This window comes from Xenopus laevis, chromosome 4L, assembly GCF_017654675.1.
Source record: "Xenopus laevis strain J_2021 chromosome 4L, Xenopus_laevis_v10.1, whole genome shotgun sequence".
Lineage (NCBI taxonomy): Eukaryota > Metazoa > Chordata > Amphibia > Anura > Pipidae > Xenopus > Xenopus laevis.
The window spans coordinates 51,055,943-51,069,106 of NC_054377.1; the positions used below are offsets into that span (position 1 = coordinate 51,055,943).

At 40.0% G+C, this 13,164-nt stretch overlaps 1 protein-coding gene across 1 annotated transcript in view; it reads left to right on the forward strand.

The window, feature by feature from the left end:
* The first annotated feature begins 1,395 nt into the window (after positions 1–1,395).
* The window catches only part of LOC108704825 (CKLF-like MARVEL transmembrane domain-containing protein 4), a 34,706-nt gene continuing 22,937 nt past the window's right edge, over positions 1,396–13,164 (forward strand). Inside the window, exon 1 of the mRNA XM_018241509.2 lies at positions 1,396–2,393. Within this exon, the coding sequence (XP_018096998.1) occupies positions 2,205–2,393 (189 nt within the window). The 5' untranslated portion in view covers positions 1,396–2,204. The remainder of the gene's footprint in view (positions 2,394–13,164) is intronic.

Consider the following 13,164-nt stretch of genomic DNA (forward strand, 5'->3'; position numbering starts at 1 on the left):
GAAAGAGAGACAAAAACATTTGGCGGGCTGGAAAACTGTTTGGTCACGCCCATTTTGTGGACACACCCCCTAATTACCATGTTCATTTTACAAAATTTGGCATGTTATGAAAGTCTAAATACATTTCAGGGGTTTTTAAGTGTTATTACAGTTTTGCTAATAAAGGTGAATTTAAGCTGCAAATCACAGTTTCCACTTTGCTTATCGTAAATTGCGGGTTGAGTTGTCAAAATTGGGACTGTCCTGCGAAAAATGGGACAATTGGGAGGTAATTTGACCTGTTGTGATCACAGCTAAAAACTTTCTTTATACATTGGGTTCTATATGTTTTACATTACTCTTTTTTTTTATAGCTTTCTGTATGATGCAATGTATGTGCAATTATCACCATTATACCATTTTGTTATTTTTTATTTCAAAAGGGTTGCCCTGTAAGATGGATATCAAAGGCTGTAATAAATCACAATACATTCATGACAGCAAGACATGAGCTCTCACAGCCAATTTTCCAGCAGCACACCAAGTCAGTTGTAGTGATGCAAAAAGTGATTTATTTAGCCCAAAAACCACATATAAAACGGGCAACGTTTCGGTCCCTCCGGACCCTTTATCAAGACATGAGCTCTCACAGCAGCTTTACAGAAAAACAGCAGACACTATTTACACAGCAGCACTGAAAGAGTTAACTCGCTAAGCAAAGGGTGGAACCAGTGCACGTGATCCCAGAGGAAGCTGATGGCTGATTGGCTGGGGCTCTCAGCATCTTTCACTGATTATACTGTTGTCCATTTCAGGACATCTGTGTTCAACATACAGAGGTTTCTTCTGTCTCCCCAGTCTAACATCTCAGTGTTGCTAATAACTTTTATTGTGCTTCTCCTGTTTAGCTCTTTGTTCTCCCCCTACATGTAAGGGATTTTTTTTTCAGGCAGCAGCATTCTTTCTCCGTCCTGTTCCTACTCCCTCCCCCCATGTCCCTCCATCCTGCTCCCAACTCCCTCCGTCCTGTCACTTTCTTCATATGTCATTTGACCCACTCCCAACTCCCTCTGCCCTAATTTGTCCATGCTGCAGCATTCTACCTGCTCCTTACACTGACAGTTACATTTATGACTATAAGTTAATGTACGCCCCTACATTAACATTTACCTATAACTTTTATTTTGAGCACTATCAGCAATTAATTTGAGTGTATATAATAACAGTACCCCTACTGAAAGCAAAAAATCCAACACTAGCAGCACTCACTAGCAGCACTTGAAGAGCACACAATTGTATTTAGGTATTGTTTTATAAGGATTAATATCTGTAAATTTTGATTAGTTGAAGATTAAAAAAAAGATAATACGGTATGATTGCACTCAATAACTGTATTTTTACAGAAATGAAATAGAATGAATGACTTTCAGGATGACGTGACAGGGTGAGTGAGGGAGAATATGACTGGCCAGAGGAATCAGGTAGAATGCTTCAGCAGGAAGGAATCAGGAAGTAAAAAGCAGGTAGAATGCTGCAGTATTGAGGAATCACTAAGCAGGATGGAGGGAAATGGGGGAGGGAGTAGGAAGCAGGATGGAGGGAGTTGGGCGGAGGGAGTAGGGAGCAGGACAGTGAAAGTATGCTGCAGCCTGAAACAATCACTTACAAATAGGAGGACTGCACAGACCTTAACTGGGAGGCGCGTTAAGTATTTTCAGTACCAGAGATTTTACAATGGGGAGTGAGCTGGAGGCACTGTTATTTTGCACAGAAATGTCCTAAGATGGACACCGTAGGGTTACCTTTAGAGCCCGTGCGTGTACATGGTGTGGAGTATACGAGGTTGCCCACTGCTCTCTCAGCTGTACCGAGCCTCCAGGTAGCCAGTCTTTGCCTTGCAAGCAGACACTACTGGAGCTGGTGAGCTTCTGGCGTGAAAGCTGGAGCGTGTGGAATTTTGTAGGAACTCAAAGACAACAAAGGGTTTCTGGAGGGTCAAACTTGTCTAATGTTCTTGGATGATGGTGTGACTATGTAACAGGTTGCTGGTATTCACATAGCCCCATGGGAAGTGAAGAGGAATAATAACCGATGTGCATGGTAGTCCCTGGGTGCCTGAGAAACATCTGCTGCTGAGCCAGGTGACATAATCCCAAGGCCAGTGCCATGCCTTTTCAGTACAGTGCCACCCACCACTGATTTCCTTCTTTCCAAACGCACTAGCCATGAGGGTGACTGGGGACGACATGGATGGCTTTGAGGGAGAAGCGTCTAGCACATCTATGGTGTCAGGGGCTAGCAGCCCATATCAGCCCACTACTGAACCAGTGATGCAAGGTCGGGGACTCCGAGGCATACGCTGCGACTTGGTTTATATCCGCTCTCTCATCGGGATCCTGAAATGCATTCAAGTGGTGAGTAACTTAAAAGAAAGTTTTGTGTGAATACATGGATTTGGTATAATCAGATGATCATAATCTGCTGCCTTTCCATTGTTTTGCAACTTCCCCCAGGATCCAAGGCTATAGGTCCTAGGAGTTTAGCAACAGGTTGACAGGGGCAGGTTTGAAATGACTGCTTTAACCTGGCCATGCATGTTAAAATTAGAATCTTTCCCACAGAGAATGGTTACAGTTAGCGATTGTTTGTTAGACTGGATAATTGGATAAATCGGTGGTTCACCTATAAGTTAACTTTTAGTATGTTACAGAATGACTAATTCAAAGCCACTTTTCATTTGGCCTTCATGTTTTCTTTTTTATCATCTTTGAATTATTGTATTTGCCTTCTTCTTATGACTCTTTCCAGCTTTCCGCTGGGGCCCATCTAAAAATCAAATGTTTTGCAAGGCTAGTTATTGCTACCGGTACTTTTTATTATTCATCTTTTTAATCAGACCCTCTCCTATTCCTGTGTCTTGTTCAAATCAATGCATGGTTGCTAGGGTAATTTGGACCCTAGGAAGATTTCTGAAACTGCAAACTGGAAAAATGCTTAGTAAAAAGCTAAATAATTAAAAAAACTGAAATAATAACTCTCTACATTGTGCTAAAAGTTAACTTAAAGGTGAACAATACCTTTAACGCAAATAATCTAAATAAAAGAATTGTTCTTTTTTTATAGTCCGATTCAGAATCCATGCACTGATATCACTGCTCCTTTAATGCTGCCATGTTGTGAAAGGTCCCTGGTCCCTTGCTGCTATCCTGGACCGTGTGCATGTACAGTATTGATGATATTCAGGCCCGGACTGGCAATCTATGGGATCTGGCAAAAGCCAGAGGGGCTGCTATAAGGTCCCATAGAAAGTCAGTACTTAGTGGGCTGGTGGTGGCTGTTTGGGCCTCTATGTGGGCTGATTGGGCCTCTGTGTACCTGAAATGCCAGGGCCAGGAGCACTGTCCTGGGATTTAAGTTTAGCAATTCAAACACTGGGGGTGCCTATAGTTATTTATGCTTTCTGCTTTGATCCAACCTGACCAACATTTTCAGACCTGCCAAACCAGTGAAGCAACCAACACCCATTATATGTGCCTATGTGGGATAAGTTTTTAAGTGAAGATTCCTGAATGTTTTGTCAACACAGCTACCTGCATATCTGTATTTGAGCAAACAGCCATAGATGAAGTCTCCAAGCTGCTAGCAATGGAAGTCTGAATTAACCCTGGCTCTTAAAATCATTCTTAATCAGGTTTTGGGGCACATGAAGTTTGATTGCAATTCAATTCTCTGTGATAAAAAGCACATTTTAAGTTTCAGTGTATTTTTTGCTGTTTGAACAATGTTTTAAATGCTGACTGGTACACAACTTAACCACTCTACCCCTCTTGCGTGCAGGCCCGGACTGGCAATCTGTAGGTTCTGGCAAATGCCAGAGGGGCTGCTATAAGGTGCCATAGAAAGTCACTATTTAGTGGGCTGGTGGGGGCTGTTTGGGCCTCTATGTGGGCTGATTGGGCCTCTGTGTACCTGAAATGCCAGGGCCTATTTTAATTCTCAGTCTGGACCTGCTTGCGTGACATGTTTGGACTTACCAGATCAGACCAGATAGTTGTATGAGATTCTTGGTACTTCCCATTTCTGAGAATGTTACCGATGTAGCATCCCAGCTATGTAAAATAGGGTAGGTGTTTCACAAGAAAATAATGTTCTGTAATAGAATCTGTCAATTAGCAGGCTATTTTTATCTTAACAGAAATGGAATCGCCTGTAAAAATGTAAGGATGATGTGAATTATTTAGTGAGAGCACTTTTGACCAAGATTTTGGTTTGGGTTGCTTATTGCTGCTACAGTTGTATAGTATTTAAGATTTTCTTACACATGGTACATAGTTCAGTTTTGTACATGTGGTTTTTAGTTGTCTGTCCTTTAGCTAATGTCAGTACAATCACAATGATCCCCAGGCACTGTATATTACAGTGAAGTGACACTCACAGTATTTATTTTGTGCTGATAATTTAATTTAGCAAAGTCTAAAGTTTGTCTAGGATTAAAGTTTGGACATGTGAATGTAGGTCTGCATAAATGTGAGGGTAGGAATGTGCAGTGCCCGTTATACCTGCATCCTTTACAAGCCCAGTCTTGCTCTCTGGAATGAGCACAATGTTCGATTGTTGTCACATGGGAGTGGAACCTAGGCCAGAGGGTGCCAAAAAGGTATATATATATTAAAGGGGTGATTCACCTTTAAATAAATTTTTAGTATTTTAGAGTGAACAATTATAAGCAATTTTTTAATTGGTCTTCGTTATTTCTTTTTGATTTCTTTTTGATTTCTTTTTGAATTATTTGCCTTCTTCTTCTGACTCTTTCCAGCTTTTTTTATAGTTATCACTAGTTTTTATTTTTATTCATGCCCTCTCCCATTCATATACTGGTCTCTTATTCAAATCAATGCATGGTTGCTAGGGTTATTTGGACCCTAGCAACCAGATTGCTGAAATAAACTCAAGGCCGGATTTGCCTCGATGGTGCCCCAAGGTCTCAAGCTCCTAGTGGCTGCCGTCCGAGGCCTCGCAGTCCGCACGCAACGCTGGTGATTGGGAACACTACGCTCCTAATGCGGCTGGGCGGCATGCCGCCCCTTAAATTTTGACGCCCTAGGGCTCACCACAAAAACGGCCTGAACAAACTGGAGAGCTGCTGAATAAGAATCGAAATAACTCAAAAACCACAAATAATGAAAACCAATGGCAAATTGTCTCGGAATATCACTCTCTACACCTTACTAAAAGTGAACAAACCCTTTAAAATAACAGAAAGTGTCACTTTGTGCATGCAAATATGTATACCAAGGAATATCAACATATGGTACAACTTTTATTGTGGGCTTTACATGCCCATAACAACTACATTTCGGGACTAATTTAGAACATGTGGTCCTTTAAAAGTGGAATGTTATAGAAAGCTAGATAAGGAAAAGGCCATATTTATGTTTGCTGGGGATTGTTCTGCTAGATCATACTTTATGTATGGCCAAATTCAACCACCAGATAAGTCTGGATTAGAACTATAAAATATAGATCAGATCTGCTAAAAGGTTTTTTTTGTTTTTTTTTGGTTTTTTTTTGAAGGGGGGTAACCTCAGTCTTACACGTGCCTATTTCGTCTTTAGCTAAGACATGCACTAATAGTTTTTTGTGTTTCTGAAATACTCTGAGATGCTTAATTTTCTATGGAATGTCCATACAGCATTGAGGTTGTCTTTACTATTTATAAAAAGCAAAATAATAACGGTACATGGAATAATTTCAAAACAGGGACAACCCTTTCTGTTTTAATAATGTCAGTCCACAAACAACAACATTTATTCCGTGTCCCCTTTATTTTTATTCTGAGTGGAAGTACCATGATCTCAGTTATGTGCGATGTACCGGGACATTTTTCTTGAGTAGAAGCCAGTATATGCACGTGAAATTTGTTAGTAGTATATAAATTATTTATGAGCAAAGGCTAAAACTAATCCTTTTCTAAATGAAATTCAAGCTCCATCATGCTGAGAAAGAAGTGACACAAGAATTACAGGTGGAATTAACACAACTTTTTTTCTGGTGGCATAATGGCTTTATTGGTTAACAATGTTGCCTTAAAGTCATCCTACACCCAAAAAGCTTTTTTTTTTTTTTTTGCATAATGAAAGAAAACATACAAAGTAGCAGATATTCCCAGATAATTAATTAAAAGGTTTACATTTGTTCAGAAACATTCTTTCAGGACTAGGGTTGCCACCTGGCTGGTATTTTACTGGCCTGGTAGGTAAAAGTGATGGTTGATCCCAATGTTTTTTATAGGGACAAAAGATAAATATAGGCCTGTATTTTTTTCCAGGTGGCAACCCTATTCAGGACACAGAACTGGTAGAGCACAAAATGTAAACAGTCAAACAGGCATTGCTTTTAATAGCAATCACGTTTACAAATAATTTTAAAACCACTAGAAATCTTTTATTATTGTATATTGAAATATTACTTAGAATTACATTTATTGGGGTAGAGGAGAACCTTAAAAGCACGGGGGTCCTGATTTAATTTCAGCCTAAGCAGTACCTACAAGGGGTTCTCCTATATTCTCTTTGTGTCTGGGGTTCCTCCACAAACATATAGTCAGGTTAATAGATCCTGGTTAAATTGACACTAACTATGGATGTTATAGGGATCTTAAATTATAAGCTCCTCTGTGGCAGGGACTTGTGAATAGTCAACATCTAGAGATAATTATAGAGTGCATGTGTTTGGTAGGAACAACTACAGCATGATACTCTCATTACATACATACATTAAGAAAATTTAGTATCTAAGTCACTTCCCCCGGTTGTCTGACTTTCATTGCAGTCAAAAATCCAAAATGATAGAGTTTGATGGAATTATATAAACATTTTCTGTATCTTTATACCTTACATGTGTAATAACAGGACATGTACAGTCCAGTTAGGAGCAACTGGGTGATTTTCGGTTCTTTAACACTAGGAAGTGGAGTTGGTTGGGCACATGTCCAAGACCCAAGAATTTCTGGTTGTAGGATTAGTGTTATAATGTTTCTCTTTGCCTTTAAGCATAAAAAAATATAGTGAGCAAGGTTCAGTGGCATATAGACTATACTAACTATAGAAAAAGCAGACCCTGCAGGAGGAGGGACCATGGGCGCAAAATGTGTGCACACTGGAGCAGTGGGAGGCATGGGTCGGGTCAGTTGCAGTGTGTGCCGGGCCCTTCTCAAGATTTCTCACAAGGCCTGCACCAAGTCGTTACTGCGTTAGCTAGATTCATATGCAACTAATATGGCTAAGACTTGCTCATTTGCCATGCTTCATTATAAATTATAATGTATAAATAACAAAGCACTAAGTGGCTTGAAAAAAGACAGAGGACGGTCTGAAACGTTGCCAAGTGGTTGGGGTCAGAGCCCATGTCCTAATAAAGGCATTTTAAGAATAGAAACTACTGATTGGTGCTGTCAATAATTGATGCTTCATTAGATGTCATTAATAACTCTTTCATCTCTAGAACATTTTTTTACACTACTTTTAGAATGGTTTCTTGCATGTGGCCTTGACGTATAAAGTTGCAGACTTTCAGAAAGTAATTTGCTTGTGTATATCAACGTTTATTTAAGTTTTGAAATGCACACCACTATTTTGTCTGTTTACATTTTTCCTCAATTTGGTTGTTTTTGACACATATAACAGGTATCGCTAGAAGATCCTGATCACCAGTGTTATCATCAGAAATTAACTAAGTGCTCTGAAGTTCACAGCATTTATACACATTAGGAACATTGTACAAATTAATTTGGCAAGTGAAATGGGGTTATGTTCTTCTCCTAAGTGGTGTTTTATGTTCTTAAGATTATAGTTACACCCTGGGCATGGTTTGAAAGGCACACCCAATATACCTTTTCTGCATACTTTCATTCAAACATGAAGCAGTGTTTTGGAACAGTGGCAACTAGAAGTCGTCAGTAGACAGTACTCTTGAGAATTAGACAAGCTAAATTTGAGGATATTGAGCTTAAGTTTATGAAATATAACATTTTGGAAATGGGGTTTTATATAATGCTCAATTTCTTTATATTTACTTTTAATGAAGCACTTACTCAATCCCGAGGTTCTGCACAATCTAACTGGAGGAGGGCTCTCCAACCTCTTGCAGTCATGTCGGTAGCAGTTACTGGTGCTGTCAGATGGTAATTAGGAATGCTCACTCTGGTGTTTCAGAGAAATCAGGCCGGACATTGCTAGCAATAGATATCATGGTCACCATTCAAATAAAGGTGAAGCAGCTGCAGGTGGCAAGGTGACTACATCATTTTCCTAAGAGGACTACAAAGTGCTCTTGCACCCCAACTAAGGTCAAGATTATTTTGATACAGATCTTAACCTTCTGGCAACTGCTGCATGAGTGCTTGAGTTGAAAAGGTTTAACTGACCTTGATTAGACTATTGAATATGTAGGATACCATCACTTGATCACATGAATTCTTCACACCATTTCAATGCTGTCCAGTTCGTTAGATTTCTAATTCTATAAAAACTAGTTCTATGGGCCGATAAAAGCTGCAGACAGACCGAGTCGGCATCTTATTGGCCCGTGTATGGGGGCCCCCGACAGGCTTCCCCGATCGCGATCTGGCCGAAAGTCGGCCAGATCTCGATCGGATGGGATTAAAAATCCCATTGGATTGCGGCCGCATCTGTTCGTTGATGCGGTCCCGCAATCCGACCGCCCGTTTGCGTTCGCTAGGATCCGATCGTTGGGCCCTAGGGCCCACAATCGGATCAGCCCGATATTGCCCACCTCAAGGTGGGCATATCGGAGGGAGATCCGCTCGTTTGGCGACATCGCCAAACAAGCGGATCTCTCCATGTATGGCCAGCTTTAATTCTGTGGGACACCATGTCACATGGGAATTCCTCTGTATTGACGGGTCAAAAGTTTGCTATCAATACTATACTTCAATGTAGGGTCGAACTGGGCTGCTGGGCCCCACAGCCCCCGCTGACCCAGGACACTCCAGTCCGACACTGCGTCAATGTTTGTGTTCTTTAGCAGCCTGAACTGGATCTTTCTTTTTTTTTTCAGTCTTGATTTTAACTAAAGAGCCTGCAATTATTCTATTTTGTGATTGTCACGAGGGACTTATATAATATAATATAGTTGTTAATATAATTAACTGATTTTCTTTAACTAGGCTTTTTATATTACATGACTGGCCAGTAAATATATTACTTTGTTTTGATGGCCAGGGGACATAGAAAAGGAGGAGGGTCATGTCTGTTTGTTAAGCAGAATATAAAGGCCAACATAAAGGAAGTGATATAGGCAATTGAGTGGATGACATGAGATGAGATTCAATGTTGACAAATGAAGCACCTGGGATGTAAAACTATGCAAGCCACTTTTATCCTTACTGCAACCTTGGAGTCCTTGTAGATAATAAACTTGGCTGTAACAAGCAATGGCAGTCAGTAGGTGCAAGGGCAAACAGGATTTTAAGCTGTATTAAAATGGGAATAGTCTCGCTTGAATAGAGGATCATTCCTCCACTATACAGAGAGCTGGAAATGCCCCATCTAGAATTTGTTGTGCAGTTTTGGTCTCCAGTGCCCAAATGGGATGCAGCAGAATAAAGGCTGCTTCTGGTGTCCTTTGGGGGATTGAAAGCACACTGGGAAATGTCTAAAAAAATAAAGTTACTAATGTTAGAGAAAGCAATTTCCACTGGAGCTGTTTAAAACATTGCTTACATTCCCAATTATTAATTGAGTTAACTTTTGGTATGATGGAGAGAGTGGTATTCTGAGACAGTTTACAGTTGGTTTTCATTTTTTATTAATTGTGGCTTTTGAGTTTACTTTTTAACCAATTTGTAATTTCAGCAATCTGGTTGCTAGGGTCCAAGTTACCCTAGCAATCGTTCATTTAAACAAGAGACTGGAATATGAATATGAATAGGAAAGGACCTGAATAGAAAGATAAACAATACAAAGAGGCAGTAACTATACATTTGTAGCCTTATAGAATATTTAGATGGGGTCAGTGAACCCACATGAAAGCTGGAAAGAAGGCAAATAATTAAACTATACAAAATAAATAATGAAGGCCAGTTGAAAAGATGATTAGAATTGGCCATTCTATAAAATACTAAAACTTAACTTAAAGGTTAACCACCCTTTTAAAAGAAAAGCTGCAGTGATCAACTACCCAACCCATCTTTAATCTCCTAGGGTACTCCTCCCTCACCTTGATTCATTGTGAAAATCCCTCTGCTTTCCAGAGAATTGGTCTCCACCCATTATGAATTTCAAGTCCCAGAATCAGTTCATTATGTGAGGGAGGTTTGCATTACACTGTTGAGCTTGTGTCATAAAAAATAGGGTGAGAGTCTATTTTCCTTTTGACTCAGGATGGTTCACCTTTAAAGGACCAGTACCATCAAAAAAAATAAAAATTGTTAGTATACATTGAAAAAAAACACCAAGACAAATTAAACTTTAAAATTGCAAAGTCTTTGTTAAGAAATAACTTACTGAAACTCAGTTTGTGCTCCTCTTCAGAAAGCGATCGATTTCTCCTCCTTGTCTTCCTTATAGAAGATAGAAGGAGAAATCGAGCACCGCACAAAGGATCGTCGCCCTGTCGCATTTTCTGAAGAGGGATCCTGTCATCGGAAATTGACAATATGTCTAGCCCCATGTCAGATTTCAAAATTGAATATAAAAAAATCTGTTTGCTCTTTTGAGAAATGGATTTCAGTGTAGAATTCTGCTGGAGCAGCACTATTAACTGATTCATTTTGGGATACATGACAGTATCCCTTTAAGTTAACGATTAGTATTTTATAGAATGGCTAATTCTAAACAACTTTTCAGTTGATCTTCATTATATATTTTTTATAGTTTTTTCATTATTGCATTATTGGCCTTCTTTGTCTGACTCTTTCTGGCTTTCAAATGGGGTTCACTGACCCCATCTAAAAAACAAATGCTTTGTAAGGGTACAAATTAATTAATTAATTAATTGTTATTGCTACTTTTTATTATTATGTTTTCTGTTCAGGTCCTCTCAGGGCCAGATTTACATAGTGGGCGCCCCTAGGCCCACTGCCGTTCATCACCCCTCCCCCTTTATTCATGCAAATTTTCATCATCTGGACTGGAGCAATGGGGATTGGCGCACAGGAAATTAATTATTGTATCTCCAGTGTTTTTGAACCAATGTGAGTGTGGTTGGGCAGAATGCTGCCCCCCTAAAATCCTGCCACCTTAGGCCCGTGCCTAGGTGGCCTTTCCACAAATCCAGGCCTGGGTCCTCTCCTGTTCATATTACACACTCTTATTCACATCACTGCATGGTTGCTAGGGTAATTTGGACCCTAGCATCTAGATTTAACAGTGTTGATGAAAAATTTGTGCCCTTCAAAAAGGTCCCTTTGAAGTTTTGCTCGTGTAGGTAGAAACCGTTTCTCCGCTAGCCTAAGGGTAGGACTACGAGGACGGTTTCGGCGTGATCCGACGCGATATGATAAAATGCCGCCGTCAAATCGCATGCAACGGAAATAAGGTAAGCGAATGCATTGTCGGGTGAAGGCGCAGCGTTGATCCGACACAATACGACTGTCGGATGCAGGCGCTGCATCCGACAGTCATGTCAAGTCGGATCAACGCTGCGACTTCATTCGACATTTTTATCTCATACCTTATTTCCGTTGCATTTGACACCAGCATTTTGTCGGAGCACGTCAGATTGCACTGAAAACGTCCGTGTAGTCCTGCAGCGTGCAGCGTCTGCATTCAACAGTCGTGTTGTGGCGGATCAACGCTGCGACTTCATCTGACATTTCTATCCTTATTTCTGTCGCTTTTTGTAGCAGCGCATCGGATCGCGCTGAAAACGTCCGTTTAGTCCTACCCTAAAGGAAAGGTTTAATCACTGGTGATTATAATAACTTACCTGAGACCCGGACAGGTGTTCCTGTTTACTAAATAACTGTACAGTGGTTATTCCTTCTCCTGGGAAAACAACAATTGACAGCAGCAGGTGAGTTTCCTAGGTCCCTAGTAGAACAAAGTGAGAGTTTCCTTTTATTGCAGCAGTGTAGACTGACAATTGATCATCGTCTGCTTGCCTATTAGTTTTTTTTTTTTTTACTGGAAGTTTTCTTATATTAGTGTCCCTGTATGCTGTGCAGGCACAAATACCCATAATTCAACCATAAAAAAACTGCATGCACTGTAACACAAAATACATTCCATTTCCAAGAATAAATAGGCTTGTGGTTTTACTGGGGGAAGAGCAGCCCAGACGGAGGAATGTGTTTTTGGATCACGAGTTTAACGTCCCGTTTCCTTCTCCTCTGACAGACTGTGCATCTCTCGCTCCTGATGTTGAAATCTCAGAGAATGTTGTCTTAATTTGGTGATTTGTATTGGTCAGCGAGTGGAACGGCTGTTCTTTTTTTATTTCCGCTTCGGCTTACAAGTATATTTGTTCATCCCTCTTGTTTTACTCCATCGGTAATTACCGCCATTAGTTTCATTTGGCTTCACCAGAGTTAAAGAATTTGCGTGGTTTGATCCCCAAAGGGCTTCAGTGCCAACATAATACATCGGTCTGCTCTGTGAATTGACTTTTAATAGCAGAAATGTGCAACATTTATTTCTAAAAGTCTGAAGTCAGCAGCTTAGCTGTAATGTATTTACAATAAGGAGCATCCCTGGGCCCTTACGCAGCTGTCTCATTTCCAGCCCCCGCACAGAGAATTAGATGTAGCGCTACTTTTTACATCTTCTCATTAAATAAAAAAGCTGTTATTACAAACAACAATTCAGATTTATTTACAAAACTTTGGGATAAATGGTAAGCCAACTGTAGAAACCTTTATTTTTTGTCTGTGACAAATAATGTTAACAGGTCGGTCTTCTTCCCAGCTATTTTTTTTTGTTATAACTACATTGCTGCTTACTTATTTTGTGTTACACACAAGAGGTTGTTCACATTTACATTAACCTTTAGTATGATATAGAATGGCTAATTCTAAGCAATTCTATAAAGCAGTCTATTAACCTTCATTTTTTCTTTTTTATAGTTTTTGAATTATTTGCCTTTTTTCTTCTGACTATTTCCGGCTTTCAAATGGAGGTCACTGACCCCACTGACAAATGGTCTGTTATTGCCACTTTTTATTAC